This window comes from Miscanthus floridulus, chromosome 12 (genome assembly GCF_019320115.1).
Source record: "Miscanthus floridulus cultivar M001 chromosome 12, ASM1932011v1, whole genome shotgun sequence".
Lineage (NCBI taxonomy): Eukaryota > Viridiplantae > Streptophyta > Magnoliopsida > Poales > Poaceae > Miscanthus > Miscanthus floridulus.
This window is the reverse complement of record NC_089591.1, coordinates 28292581-28308176: the sequence shown is the minus strand read 5'-3', so window position 1 is coordinate 28308176 and position 15596 is coordinate 28292581. Positions and strand designations below refer to the sequence as shown.

General features: G+C 43.7%; 2 protein-coding genes across 2 annotated transcripts; both read left to right on the top strand.

The window, feature by feature from the left end:
- The first annotated feature begins 1699 nt into the window (after window positions 1-1699).
- LOC136496320 (pentatricopeptide repeat-containing protein At2g13600-like) lies at window positions 1700-6007 on the top strand. Its single transcript, XM_066491968.1, has 2 exons — window positions 1700-4113; window positions 4423-6007. The coding sequence occupies exon 1, from the start codon at window positions 1718-1720 to the stop codon at window positions 3635-3637; it is 1920 nt and encodes a 639-aa protein (XP_066348065.1). The 5' UTR covers window positions 1700-1717; the 3' UTR covers window positions 3638-4113; window positions 4423-6007.
- Window positions 6008-7486: 1479 nt separating this feature from the next.
- On the top strand, window positions 7487-11212 carry LOC136496321 (70 kDa peptidyl-prolyl isomerase-like). Its single transcript, XM_066491969.1, has 11 exons — window positions 7487-7853; window positions 8242-8328; window positions 8427-8694; window positions 8777-8850; window positions 8944-9024; window positions 9346-9540; window positions 9648-9913; window positions 10004-10129; window positions 10221-10367; window positions 10441-10568; window positions 10685-11212. Exons 1-11 carry the CDS (start codon window positions 7631-7633, stop codon window positions 10851-10853), a joined length of 1764 nt encoding a protein of 587 aa, XP_066348066.1. The 5' UTR covers window positions 7487-7630; the 3' UTR covers window positions 10854-11212.
- The last annotated feature ends 4384 nt before the right edge of the window (window positions 11213-15596 follow it).

The following is a 15596-nucleotide window of genomic DNA, read 5'->3' as shown; positions in this document are numbered from 1 at the left end:
TTATGTCGAACCATACCATATGCGTATGTCCATTAATATGAATATAGCTAATTTTGCCCCTTTTCTTTTTTGCAGCATCAGACGTTTTTGGCTTCAGAAAAAAATTGAACAAGATGATATTCAGTTAGTACAGAATGATTTCTGCAAGTTCTTGACGATGGAGGTTATTAATCCGGAGGGCTTATTCTTTGATCCTGACTCGGAGTATGCCACAGATCCCAAGTTTGAGTCTCTTCGCGCTGAAAGCATTGATCCCTTCCTTTTCATTTTTCGGGCGGAAGCACAATTAATGTTAATTAGTATTTTGTGTATTTGAATTGTGCTACAAATACTTTGTTGATCATATGTGTATTAGTTAACTATTTCACTATTGTGTATTTATGAACTTAATTTGAATCATTGGCAATCAGGTCTGCAATTTGGTGGGAAAACGCGATTTCAAATATGACGGGAAATTTCAAATTCAAAAGGTTGAAACTGATTTTCAGAGATGGTTGCATTGCGATAGTCGTCCTTGAAAAAAATATTTTTAAGGACGGTTGAATTGCAGCAGCCGCCACTGAAAATGTTTTTACAGGGGCGGTTCTCGTATTTGAACCGCCCTTGAAAATTCATTTTTAGAGACAGTTCATGTACTTGAACCGTCCCTAAAAATCTATTTTTAGAGACGGTTTTCCTAGAAACTACATTTTTAGAAATGGTTCATGTACTTGAACTGCCCCTGAAAATTCACTTTAGAGGTGGTTTTCGTATTGCAACCACCCCCAAAAATACCATTTTCAGGGGCGGATTTCCTAACGTAACCGCCCCTAGAAATGTATTTTTAGGGGACGGTTAAAAGCCCATCGCTAGAGATGCACCATCTTTACAATTAGGTGACATTGTAGCGGTTGGGCAAACCGCCCCCGAAAACCCAATTTAACCGCCCCTAAAGAAGTTTTCTGTAATAGTGGCAGCGACAACTTGGAAGAGAAACTCCATAGTGGATGCCATCAAGATGATTGGAAGAAAAGTTGTGGTAGTGAGCCTTAGTTGCGTCACTTGGCATGGTTGGTACAAGCCTTTGTGACGAACCGGCACTGTAATAGGTGGAAGACTTGGTGACCAAAGTATACCTTGATAGAGCTCCATCCATCCTAGACTAGAGGTTGCCTTTTAGCAACCAACACCATGAGAAACTCCCGAGAGTTCACTCTTCTTGAGTACGCTTCTTGCTAGTTAATTTTAATGCTTTTAGTGTAAAATCAATCAAAGCGCAAGGTTAAGTTTTCAATGACCTAATTCACTCCCTCCCCTTTTAGGTTTTGCCAACTCTCGAAAACTTTCAAGTGAATTGCCTATTTGCTGTCCCAGCCGTATATAAAGGCCATCTTATTCGAAAAAAATCTCAAAACTATCAAGCAGTTATAACCATCCAAGAAGTTATTAACATAATATAAGTTTATCTATATTTCTTGTAATTTGTATATTTATACCTTGGCTAAAATTATGAACCTTTATATAGATTGTCAACACAAGATTGACATTAATAAATATAGAACAAAGTAAAAAAATGCTTGATTTAGGACAAGCTACTTGATTTTGTGTTTGTATGGAGTCGAAATAAACATTTTCCCTGTTATTAAAAAATTAATTTGGTTTAAAATAAAACATGCAATAGTATGGACAACGGAGTAGTGTGAACTGTGAAGCCCCCACCCTGTCGCCCGCCGCATGTATGCTCCGCAGAGCCGCGCCGTCCCTTGCTTTCTGGAGGCAGCGGCCGCAGGCCAACCATGCGGGCCGGAACCTGGCCGCGCGGCTCCCACTACAGCCTCTTTCCCACATCTCATCGGCAGTGCCAGACCGCGCCGCGCAGCAGCGGACAACGCGGGTCTCCTTCCCTCGTGGCCGCACCCGCGACTTGTTCGACGGAACGCGGCACCGGGATGCGGTCTCCTGGAACGCCGTGGTCTCTGGCCACGCCAGGCGCGGTAACGTCCCCGACGCGCTGGGTACCGCGGCGCGGATGCATAGCTCGGGACTACCGCTCACGGAGGCCACCTTCGCGTCGGTGGTCGGCGCATGCGCACGCGGGCGGATGTTCCACGTTGGGACGCAGGCGCACGGCCAAGTGATCAAGTCCGGGTGCGAGGGCTTCGCGGTCATCGGGGCGTCCCTCCTCGACTTCTACTCCTCGTGCTTCGACCTCCGTGCAACTCGCGCTCTCTTTGAGTCTCTGCACCCGAGGAACGAGCTGCTGTGGAGCCCGATGGTGGTTGCGCTTGTGAGATTCGGCTTGCTGACTGAGGCCTTGGACTTGCTTCAAATTACACCAGCGCCACGTGATGTGTTTGCATGGACCGCAGTCATATCTGGCTATGCTAAGGGCACTGATCAGTGCTGTGGCAAGGCGCTGCTGCTGTTTGTGAAGTTATTGGCTGATGATGGTGTCATGCCGAATGAGTACACTTATGACAGTGTTTTGAGGGCATGTGTGAGGCTGGGCGCATTGGATTTTGGGCGATCCGTTCATGGATGTTTGATCAGATGTGGGTTTCGGTCTGAGCAGTTAATCACTAGTGCTCTTGTTGATCTTTACTGCACTTATGATGCTTTGGATGATGCACTGCTGGTCTATAATGACTTGGATAGGCCATCCTTGATCACATCCAATACACTGATTGCAGGACTTATATCCATTGGTAGGACAGAGGATGCTAAGATAGTATTCTCACAGATGCCAGAGCAGGACTCAGGTTCCTACAATCTGATGATTAAAGCATATGCTATGCAGGGAAAGCTTGAACATTGCCGAAGGATGTTTGAGAAGATGCCTCGGAGAAACATGGTGTCCTTAAACTCCATGATGTCGGTATTGCTCCAGAACGGAAGGTTGGAAGAGGGGTTGAAGCTGTTTAAACAGATTAAGGACGAGAGAGACACAATAACATGGAATTCTATGATTTCAGGTTACATTCAGAATGACAAACCTTCAGAGGCTCTGAAGCTATTTGTGGTCATGTGCCGGTTGTCTATTGGATGCAGCCCGTCTACATTCTCTGCTCTATTGCATGCCTGTGCAACTATTGGAACTCTTGAGCAAGGCAGAATGGTACATGCTCACCTCTGCAAGACTTCGTTTGACTCCAATGGTCATGTTGGAACAGCCCTTGCTGATATGTACTTTAAATGTGGTTGCGTGATTGATGCACGATCTGCATTTACTTATATCACATCGCCTAATGTTGCCTCATGGACATCTCTTATCAATGGTCTTGCACAGAATGGTCACTGGTTGGAGGCTCTGTTACAATTTGGGAGGATGCTGAAGCATCATGTCAGTCCCAACGAAATCACTTTTCTGGGTCTCCTTATGGCTAGTGCTCGTGCTGGTTTGGTTAACAAGGGGATGAAAATCTTTTACTCCATGGAAAACTTTGGACTAGTTCCAACTGTGCAGCACTATACTTGTGCTGTCGATCTCCTTGGTCGGACTGGGCGTACCAGAGAAGCAGAGAAGTTCATCTATGAAATGTCTTTGCCAGCAGATGGTATAATCTGGGGAGCCCTACTTACTGCCTGCTGGTACTCGATGGATCTAGAGATGGGCGAGAAAGTTGCCCAGAGGCTTTTTTTCATGGGCACAAAACACTAGGTCTTCTTATGTCGCGATGTCTAACATCTATGCTAAATTGGGGAAATGGGAAGATGTTGTGATGGTAAGGACACGGCTGAGGAGTCTAAATGCGAAAAAGGAACCAGGCTGCAGTTGGATTGAGATCAAGGACATAGTTCATGTATTCCTTGTGGACGACCAGAATCATCCTGAGAGAGATAATATATATTCCACGCTAGAAGGTTTAGTATCTCATATATCATTACATTCAGAACCTGATGATATGGTTATTCAAAGCCTGAATTCTTGATTTACTCCTTTGTTGAAAGAATGGCTTCAATGGTTATGGATAATTACTCCTTTATTCAAATCGCTGGAGATGGTGTTTGTGCCTTTGTGATCACCAATTATTATGGGATAATTAGGCTTTTTCTGCGTTACTGGAAGGCTGAAAACTAGGAATGACCTTGAATGCACACAGCTGATAATATTTGCTGCTTCCTACATTCCTGGATGTAAGTTCTGCATCTCCCAAAGTGGATTAGGTAAATAGTTCATTAAAGATTGATCTAGATACAAGTTACTGTTGGAGATGGGATAATAAGCCAGCACACCAGTACATTATTAGTTAAATTACATTAGGACTAAACCCATCCTAGTTGCAAACTCAAAGTAATCGAGCCTTTTAACTGACTTTGTTAAAGTATTCACACCTTTTAAAGTAATGCTTGTGATATGGTTCATTGAATGTCTAGTCGAAACATTCTGTTTTATTTATTCGGTGAGATTATTTATTTTTTCTAATATATTGTGCCCTGACTCAGGGATTCAGTGATGAAAGCAAAGAACACAAGGGGAGTAATTTTGATATTACTTGAAACATCAAAGGAAAACGTCTGTCTAACTTTATATTTGCCTGAATGCTTTTGCCCTCCTTGATGTTTACTCTTTATTTTTTCTTCTCGAATACGAAGGAGAGCTTCGTATCTTTGTATTATAGAGAAAAAGAACCGGACCCTTACAATCACCACCACCTCACTCCGAGCCGAGCCATGAGGGCTTGAATTTTACATGAACAGGACTTACTCTAAAGAAACACGTGAGAGACGAGACCTGACCCAGAAAGAGCGAGGAAACAGAACTAAGACAGCCTCAGCTCATCTCCCTGACCTTGACCCAACGCTCCCAGACTTCGAGCTCCAGCAAGACACCCGAGGTGTTGCTCTTCTCTGAACATCCGGAGGAGGTCGTTGATGCACTGTCCGCGCGCCATCAAAAACACATGAATTACGGTGTTTCCAGATTACCCAGGAGCCCAAAATGATGTTTACTCTTTATTACAGCAGAGTACATGCAGCCTAATTCAGGTTCAACACATTTGCTTACATATGTTTAGGAAGGGCAAAATATGTGTGTTTAGGTCCATAATTTTGGTTTAGGCCAATGTTGATCCAAAATAGTCAGTACTTATATTCCAGAATTTTCTGATTGCCTGTAAATAGTACTGCAACTTCTAAATTAACAACTCACAAGGTTGTTTCCATTCCAATACCAGTTATGCTATAACTGCTACTGAATTTTGATCATTTAAGCTCCCATCAATGTGGTTAAGTTGTACTCAGTTGCATATTTTCATGATTGGGACCTTTGAATGCCATGGATTGACAACTTGAGTGACAGCTGAATGGTCAAGTCCCAGTAAACTGCAAAAAGTTGAAGTTAACTGATACATATGGCTGCTATGGATTAAAAAGATCATTGGGGCTTCTAGAATTATTAGAAGGCACAATCATCAACACAACAGATGACGTTTAGCGAAGCTCTGCTGTTCCTGAAGTTCTTTAAGCATGAGCAAGTTAGCCATCAGCACTTAACATGTGAGAGGACAACTTTTATGGTTTGTTTGGTAGAGCTCCACTCCTTATTCTTAGCTCCAGCTCCTTGATTTTTCGATGGAGTGATTCTAGTTAATTTCTATGAGGGAGCAGGATGGGGAGTAAATGAGAATTCATTGTGGTGGGTTTTGAATAGGGAGCAGTGAGAAGTTTTTTTTAGCTCCTAGCTCCTAGCGTAAATAGAGAAGTGATTCTTGTCTACTCCCCACCTGATTCTGTGTGAGATTTAGCTGTTTAGTTGTGGACAAGCGATTCTCGTGGAGAATTTGCTCCATGGAGCCTTGCCAAACAGCCCCTTAGGATTACGTCCTGGAAATAAATTTGGTTTCATCATTGGAGCCTATGAAATTTGAGGAGTGTGGCATATGTACAACCTCAGTCCTGGAGATAAATTTGGTTTCATCCTACAACTGAATGCAACACTCTACATTGCTGATGATGTGCCTATTGATTCTTGTATGGCTGAAAGTTAAGTTTTGCTGTAATCCAAAATATCTTACGAAATACTACTGCTGTTCTAATCTATACAGTATTGCTGGCAATATTGAGATGTAAGTCAGTTCTACAACTGAATCCAATCCATTGATTTTGTCGTGTGGCTTAGCTTTAAGTTTCAATGTAATAAACTTCACTGTAATGCATTTATTTACTAATATGAAAGATATTTACCTACTGCAAATTTTTACTGAACACCCTTTAGAGAACACACCCCCTCCCCCACCACACACCACACAAAGATTTTTGCTTGTTTAAAGAATGTCAATGGTGTTATAATTGGTTACGGTAAGAGTCATCGTTATTTACCCTTTTAATGGAAGTTGCTCAAAGCTATTGAAGGGCATAGATCTGTCCCTTTCCGCAGTTTCCTCCTGCATATGTGGGATATTTTAAGAAATGAATGTCTTTTTTTTACAACAGAAATGAACGTCTTTATTTTCTAGCGGGATCACGGGAAGAATGGGAAAGACAATTTCACCATGTTTTTACTGGGAACAGGCCCCATCACAAGAATATTTTTTTATTGGGATGATTATAACTCTAAAAAGAGAAATTTCATATCTTTTCTTTCAACTCTGTAAAAATACGGTCGGGCAGCGCTAATTCGAATCACTCGGGCAAAATAAGAACAACACCCACATCCAACCCTCCTTTTTAGAGTTGAAATCAACCTTTGCTTGTGTTTCCAAATTCTTGCAAAATTCACCCTTTTTTCAAGAAAGAAATTCTTGAGTCATTTCAGTAAGGAAAGTAATTTTTTTTGTTGAGATTATTATCTCATGAATATACAGCCTGTTCGGGAGGCCGTATCGTATCGTGGATTATTTACTGTTGGCTGGTTTGGTGTGAGAGAAAAACACTGTTACTTGACTGGAAAATTTACGATCGTTTACGAGCAAGCGAACAGGCTGTAGATGGAGAGAGGTCTCCTATTCACCATTCGATCTTCTGGAGAAGCAAGTTACTGTGTTTTTAAAATATACACCTAGGAGTTTACTCCCTCTGTCCAAAAAAAATTTAAAAAGTCCTCTCCTAAGCTCAAATAATTTCCAAATTAAACTTTGTAAAAGATATTATCAATATTGGTATCTTTAAATTGAGTTATTACGAAAATATATTACATGATTAATCTAGTAATGCTTGTTGTGTATTATAGATATTGATATTTTATATTTTTTATCAAGTTTGGAATTGTTTCAGACTTTGGGAAGTGAGATTTTCGTTTTTTTTTAACTTTGGGAGCAGCTAAAGATCGGGTTTGCAAAAATAAAAATATCGTATGTGAGCTAGCTTGATGGGCGAGCGTTTGGGTGGACGCAGGTTCGCATAGGAATAACAGTCTCTGGAAACATCTACGGCCTTCGAAACCTCTCCCGCCTCCGAGTCGCGACTCGTCTCCGGAAGCATCCACTAAACCACCCCCCCCCCCCCCCCCCCCCCCAGGTCGCGCAATCCACTCCCAGAAGAAGTCTCCAGAACCGCATCCCCCTATAAAATGGTGATCTCGATCGACCTCGCTCGAGTTGAGAGCGATTCGCAGAGGAAAAAAAAGAACTCACAATCACATCAGCAGGGGCACGCACAGGCGAGCTGATCTGCAGCATTCCTGATTGGTTGATCTCTGACGGCGGGCGAACCGATGGCGGACGACGCGTTCGACCTTCCCAGGGCCGGCGAGGAGGAGGAGGTGATGGGAGGCCTGGAGGAGGACCTTGACGCCGGGGTGGACGCCGATGAGGACTATTTCCCGCCGACGATGAAGGTCGGGGAGGAGAAGGAGATCGGGAAGGAGGGGCTCAAGAAGAAGCTCGTCAAGGAGGGCGAGGGGTGGGATCGCCCCGAGACCGGCGACGAGGTCGAAGGTACGTACGTGTTTGCGGATTTGCGCGCGAGCCTGCTCTTCTTCCGTTAGTTTTTTTTTTTTTTTTTTGAGCCTCTCCTCTAGGTACAGCTGTAGTATCTGTTCGACTTCTTCCGTTAGTTTGTTCAGTCGCCGGACGTACAGGTGCTTCCTCTCGGGACGGAATTGGCCGGCGCAAGAACAGAGTAGGAAAATGGAATCAGTAGCTGTGATAATCTATGCTCCTAAATTTAACTAAATATTTGAATTTGATAATCATTTAAAGCGCAGCAATTCTGGTGGTTTTCAGAACCGAATTACCCAAATGATGACAAAGAGCGATTGTTTCAATTGATATGTTTGACCAGTTCAGTTTATACAAAAGTAATTTTTGAATCTATTCGCTGCAGTGCATTACATTGGCACTCTTTTGGACGGAACAAAGTTTGATTCGAGCCGTGACCGTGGAACCCCGTTCAAATTCAAACTTGGACAAGGTGCGTGAAAGCAGCTTCAACAAGTATGATATGATGACATCGGTTATCAGGATTCAGTTCTGTGGTAATTTGTTGCCATGCATGTTATTTTGCTGCAGGGCAAGTGATTAAGGGATGGGACCTGGGCATCAAGACCATGAAGAAGGGTGAGAACGCAATCTTCACTATTCCTCCGGGGCTTGCCTATGGCGAGACAGGTTCACAGCCCACCATTCCACCCAATGCCACACTCCAGTTTGACGTTGAGCTCCTGTCATGGGCCAGCGTCAAGGACATATGCAAGGACGGTGGAATCTTCAAGAAGATCCTCGTTGAAGGCGAGAAGTGGGAGAACCCCAAGGACCATGATGAAGTTTTTGGTATGATGTTATTTGATATACTGTAGTGCCTTAGTGCTGATAGCTTGAGATGTGGGTTTTGACACTTCTTGCTCAATTGATTCCTACAGTAAGTATGAGGCAAGACTCGAGGATGGAACTGTTGTGTCCAAGTCTGATGGTGTTGAGTTTGCCGTCAAAGATGGTTTGTATCTTGGAACTTCGCCCTTCCTTAATGTATGATTGTGCTATCAGCTCTGAATCCTTCATTCTGTAACTAACAAAATTGACACTGCAGGTTACTTCTGCCCTGCGCTTTCGAAGGCTGCGAAGACAATGAAGAAGGGCGAAAAGGTTCTCCTCACTGTCAAGCCACAATGTAAGTCTTCAAGAAATTTTAGAGCCTAATTGATTGATAGCCAAATTTCGGTTACCAAAACCTAGGCAAGCCAAAGTTTTTTTCGGCCAAAATTTGGTTTGTTGCCAAAATTTGCCAATATGTCACATTTAGCTTGCTAAATCTGTGGCAAGTATTTTTGCCCAACTTTTGGTTGGCAAATCTTTTTGGCTCGCAAATTTTGGAAGCCAACCAAGCAGGCTCATAATTAGGCCTTTCTGGCAGCAACCCTCGTTGATGTACTCATAAAGCTCTGAACCAAAGGAGTAGTTAATATATATATGTGTCCATTGTGATGATCAGATGGATTCGGAGAACAAGGAAAACCAGCTTCTGGAGATGAAGTAGCAGTGCCTCCAAATGCTACGCTGCATATAGATCTTGAGCTGGTTTCTTGGAAGACTGTGACACTTATCGGAGATCGCAAGAGGATCTTGAAGAAAGTCCTCAAGGAAGGCGAAGGTTATGAACGTCCTAATGATGGAGCAGTAGTGAGAGGTGCGTAGTACATGGTACTAAGTAATTCATGCATTCCTTGTCACCCTTCCTTCTGGTTGTGGGTGCAGTGTTCTGTAAGGCTAACATATGTTCTTGTCCTTAAATAGTGAGGCTTATTGGCAAATTGGAGGATGGTACTGTCTTTGTAAAGAAAGGGCATGACGGTGAAGAGCCTTTTGAGTTCAAGACAGATGAAGAGCAGGTTATTGAAGGGCTTGACATAACAGTGGTTAATATGAAGAAAGGAGAGGTTGCGTTGGTCAGAGTACCACCTGAACATGCATTTGGATCTGTAGAAACAAAGCAAGATCTTGCTGTTGTTCCTCCTGATTCTATTGTCTTTTATGAAGTGGAGCTTGTTTCCTTTGAGAAGGCAAGGCTGAAAGTGTTTTACTCGTCTGTTTATCATGGTTGCTATTGCTGACCATATTCTAACGATAATTTATGCCTTGTCTTTCTTTAGGAGAAAGAATCTTGGGACTTGAAGACCAATACTGAGAAGATCGAAGCAGCTGCCAAGAAGAAAGATGAAGGGAATGTGTGGTTTAAGATGGGCAAGTATGCCAAGGCCTCTAAGAGATACGAGAAGGTAAAATGGCGGTGGCAGTGTACACAAGATGCAAAATATCTGTTACTTTTATCGAACGGACCATTACTAACTCCATTTTCCCTTCAATCAGGCTGCAAAATACATTGAGTATGACAGCTCTTTCAGTGAGGATGAGAAGAAGCAATCAAAAGCTCTGAAAATCAGTTGCAAGCTCAACAACGCAGCCTGCAAACTGAAACTGAAAGAATACAGAGAAGCAGAGAAACTCTGCACAAAGGTATTGTAGGCTCGCCCTTTGCCATCTTATGCTGTAAAAAGCATTGATACTGACTATGAGCTCTGGCATTCAGGTTCTGGAACTCGAGAGCACAAATGTTAAGGCCTTGTACAGAAGGGCGCAAGCATACATCAAGCTTGTTGACCTAGAGCTGGCAGAGTTGGATGTGAAGAAAGCGCTGGAAATTGATCCTGACAACAGGTACGATTTGTGCCAACTGAACTTCCGCCAACTTCTTCGATGCTTTAGTCTTGCAAGGATCACCAGATCATTGCTTCAGCATGGTGAAATTAACTCCTGACTGTTCTCCCGATCAGGGATGTGAAGCTGGTGTACAAGACCCTAAAGGAAAGGATGAGAGAGTACAATAGACGTGATGCCAAGTTCTACGGCAACATGTTCGCGAAATGGAGGAAGCTTGAACAGCTGCAGAAGGTGCCCGGGAAGCAGGAGCCGCAACCGATGGCCATCGACAGTGCAGCATAAGAGCTTTATTACTTATACTGCGGGATCAGAGGAGAATCTCCTGTCAGTGTTGTCTTATTTTCGTCTGCTGCTGTGATTTTATCGTGGTGTGAGTGGTGATAAGAGATTGTATGCTGCCTCTATGGGATCAATCTTTAGAGGCACACATCAGATGATGTCGTCACTAAATAACCTATGCTAATGGTGCTAAGTCCGAGATGTCAGGATATGTGGTTAAAAAGTTGCACAACGGGCTGGATCCAATTTGTACTCCCTTTGTACAAAAACTAATCTAAAATGTGATAAAAAAAATCTCCCATCGTATGTTTTTATAGTAAACTTATTTGAAATATAAATGTTAATACTTTGGCATTTTGAAACACGAGATGTGTTCTTATTATTTTGGATAGTCCTATTTGACCTCCAGAAAGTTTGGTTTTCCCTATCTTAAACGATTCTTGAACTTTTCAAGATTTGCCGCCTCTGCGTGATTTTGCTGATCCTTAACTTCAGACTGGTGGAACACGCGCGAGGGCTAAGGACCATGGATCAAATTCCAGTTATTATTACTTTTGAAATTGAACTATGAATTCATCTCACTCCATGACTGCAGAACATGGTAACAGTTCTCCAGGTAAAAGAGTATTTCCAGACACATTGTGTTGGGAATACTACTATTACTAAGAGTATGAAAACGTTAAATTAGGCCGATAGTAAAACATAATAATATTCATGCATGGAACAAATGGGCATTCCTAAATCAATCTCTTGTTGTAGGTGAGGCGGATCATTAGCATAGATATAACTGCATATATGAATGTAGAATTATAGATGGTATATGAGAAGGTAAAGGCAAATGATTGGAATTAGCCTCTCTGAAACATTGTATAGCAAAGAAACCTGACTTATATTTTCTGTGACCGAATAAGCAGCATCTCACAAGATAATTCAATCGATACCTAAACGTACTGCTGAACAAATTTCCAAAAGGTCATCAAAGTTCAGAATTACATCACTAAGTAGTTTGATTTTTTTTGTCATATATAAAAACTGATGGAACAGATCACATGGTTACATACTTTTTAAGTAGCTGAGTAAAAATCAGCATTTTTTTGTCCTATTATTACGCTGCGAATCTGCGCGTAGGGATTGAACTCATGGGTAGTAGCATCTTGTCTGTGTGCAACTCTAACCTGAAGAGGCAGCAGGTCAATCAAATAAAAAAATGTAAACATGGGCCAAATTTTGTATCAAAGAGCTTGTGCTGCAAGTATATAAAAACGTTGAAGTTTCTCTGTCCATAAGATATCCTAGATATTGTGCATAGTTGATAAGAAACAAGAAATCCTGTGAATGCTAGATATGTAAACTCGGCTGCCCAATGTAAAAATAAACGTATACGAAGGAGTAGAAGCAATGCATAAACTGAGGTCTTGAACTGAGCCATTGCAAATAAACTAATGTAAAAACCTCATGACTGTTTAATCCTAAACCGGCCTGATGAATGGGAGAGCACACAGATGGGCGTATATGTTAATATCAACGAACTGAAGCGATAAAAAAACTGAGCTACACCTATTGACCACATTGTCAAATGAACTTGCTGTGTAAGGACATGCATTACCTGGAAATGACAACAGCAGGTCCCATTAGGCTCAACACCGAAGTGTGGTATGAAGACACAGGGCTAAAACATCATGGCAACATCAAAATGCAGACAGCAGAAGTCGGTTGCGGATGACATTAAGGATGTGGTTCCTATGCTGTCACAGCTTCAACTGTTTGGAAAGTTGCAAGCAAATAGAGTTAGCTCATTTGGTGTAAGGAAACAGGCCACAATCAATACTAATAAGAACTAAAAAGCGACAATGGCCCTTATAATTTTACTGTTCTGTAAAGATAAAGACATGAAGAAAAAGACGATAACTATATTAAGTTTCCTTTTTTTCAAAGCATAAGCTCCTATATTTAAAGAAAATTCTAAAACAAACATGTGCCCTGAATGTACCTGGAATAAGCAGGCCTGAATAATTTGGATCAACTCACAAACAGTTGTATTTTGTCAGTGGCAACAAGAGCTGACCTTACTGCAAACTGAGCAACATATTTGTTGCAGAGAGTGCAGGTCGAATTTGTTGGTGATTTCAGAAGCGTTCATGGCATTAGGAAGATCATGTTTCTTCCCATCATAAGCATGGCATAACGGACCTTTACAACTCCAACAAAACATTGGTGTAATTCTATTTTGAGGCGCCATTGCATGACACATATGAAGGGTGGGCCTGGTGCAAGCGGTAGAGTCTTACCGTCTGTGACCAGAAGGTCCCGGGTTCGAGTCATGGTCTCCTCGCATTACACAGGCGAGGGTAAGGCTTGCCACCGACACCCTTTCCCAGATCCCAGCGGGAGCTCTCTGCACTGGATATGTCCTTTTTTATTGCATGACACATATTCTACCTGTGCATCTGGAGGCAAAAATATATTGCCATCATTTAATATGGGAAAACTATTCAGAATTCTTAACATGAAATGCTTGATGTTGTACATCAAATTTCCTAGCAAAAACATAGAAGCCAATGTAATAAACTATTGTAGGTCTTCACACTGCATGAGTAATATTCTAAAGTTTCTGTTTTCACACCGACCATCAACCATGAGTATTGATGTTTTCTTTTTTCTCTAGAGTCACATAGAGATTAGAAACCGAAAGAAGTAAGGAAATGCCGAGGAACTATAGAGTGAGGCAACAGGGATGAAATCCCCAACGCCACTCCCTCCACCAGAACACAATAGAGAGAAGCAAGCAGCGGCGACGACTGAAGAATTGTTTAACATTTAATATAACTAAATGTAAATTACTATTCCAGCTAGAAAGCGACGACCAAAGAATTGTTTAACATCTAATATAACTAAATGTAAATTACTATTCCATCTAGAATTGTTTATGAATAGGAGCGACAAATAATGTCAATCGAATCAGCATGCTTTATGGGAACTAAGCCATGTAGCACAGAATGAAAGAGTGATAGGTGAGCAGACCCTGTCTCATATGACAGTAAGGGTACGTAGTTTCCTACAAGGATGAATCAGGTTGCGAGGTTGTCTTCACATGGTGTCGGGGACCAATATTAGGGTACCCGAAGAGGAGCTAATGACCATCAACATTGATTCATCCGAGCAGTCAAGAGCGCGACTACGGCTCCAATCGACACCAAGGCCGCGGCCTCCGCCTTGCCCGACCTCTGAGGGCTGGCTCCGCCTCGTTCGACCTCTAAGGGCTCGCTCCGCCTCGCCCGACCCCAAGACAGCGGGCTCCGCCTCACCCGACCTTTGAGGGCTGGCTCCGCCCTTGGGTTTGCGCTCCGCCTCGCCCGGTCTCTCACTGCAGGCTCCGCCTCGCCCGACCTCTGAGGGCTGGCTCCGCCTCACCTGACCTCCAAGGCTGCGGGCTCTGCCTCGCCCGACCCTTGGGTTTGCGCTCCACCTCACCCGGCCTCTAGCCACGGGCTCCGCCTCGCCCGACCCTGAGGCCGTGGGCTCCGCCTCACCCGGCCCCGAGGCCGCGGACTCCGTCTCGCCCGACGGAGACCCATGCCACCGCCAACCACTCCAGGTCCAAGTGTATGGGGCTGGGTTAAAGTTCTGACACCAGGGAAGAGACCGGCACGGCCCGATGTAACCCGTGGCCACGACGGGACATACCCGAGGGTTCACATCAGGAACAGCATCGGGCGTACTGGAGCCGTTCCGCCTAACCCTCGTACGAACACTGATAGGAGAGTCAGTTGACCACGACGCCCGCCAAGACGGAGTGGAACACCATGACCGGTAGACGACGTCTACGCATGGCGCCAGTGATGGATAGGGTAGCGACGTGAATCCGTCCCTGTTGACATCTACAAGGTCAACGGGACCCGCATGAAGGATAAGAAGGACCCGGAGATCCTGAAGGACATCCACTCTCTCTCTCGCTCGCTCTCCTCCTTTCCTCCATTGTAACCCGTGCTTTCCCTTGGCCTATAAAAGGGAAAGTAGGGCACCCCATGAGGGGCATCTGATCATCGAACAATCGAACTATCGATCCAGGCCAGACCCGATCGAACCATCACAAACCCATCGAACCTCGAACCAATCACAACACAAGCACACGGCTGAGGAGCAACCGAGCTCTCGGCACCCTGTAAGGAAAATGGACCCTAGGCCCATTTACTTTGGATTTTAGTGTTTGATGACCAACACAACCAAATTGAACTAATGAATTTGCAAATGTTTGTTTTATAGTTCAATAGGGTACAAGACGTGACTTAGACAAAGGCGACGTGATGATTTAAGGATCAAGACCATAAGCAAGACCTTAGGAGCACAAGAGAAGACCCAAGATATCAAGCAAAGTCCAAGCATAAAGATAGGAACCAAGCCGTACGCAAGATCGCGAAGAAACGAGCTCGCAAAGGTGACCGGACGCTGGACCGGACGCTGGAAGAGGTGACCGAACACTGGACCGGAGGCTCAACAGACAGGCATCATCAGCAGTGACTAGACGCTAGACCGGACGCTGGTGGCAATCGACCGAACGCAGGGCAGCAGTGTCTGATCGAGTACAGAGAGGTTCTAGAGCGGCGAATCTGCGACCGAACGCGTCCGGTGTCAAGTGACCAGACGTTGGCAGCGTCCGATCAGTTGTTCGTGGCTCCAACAGTCGGGACGATCAGACATGTCCAGTCAGGACAACTTCAGCGTCCGGTCAGTAGCAGAAAAGTGAGA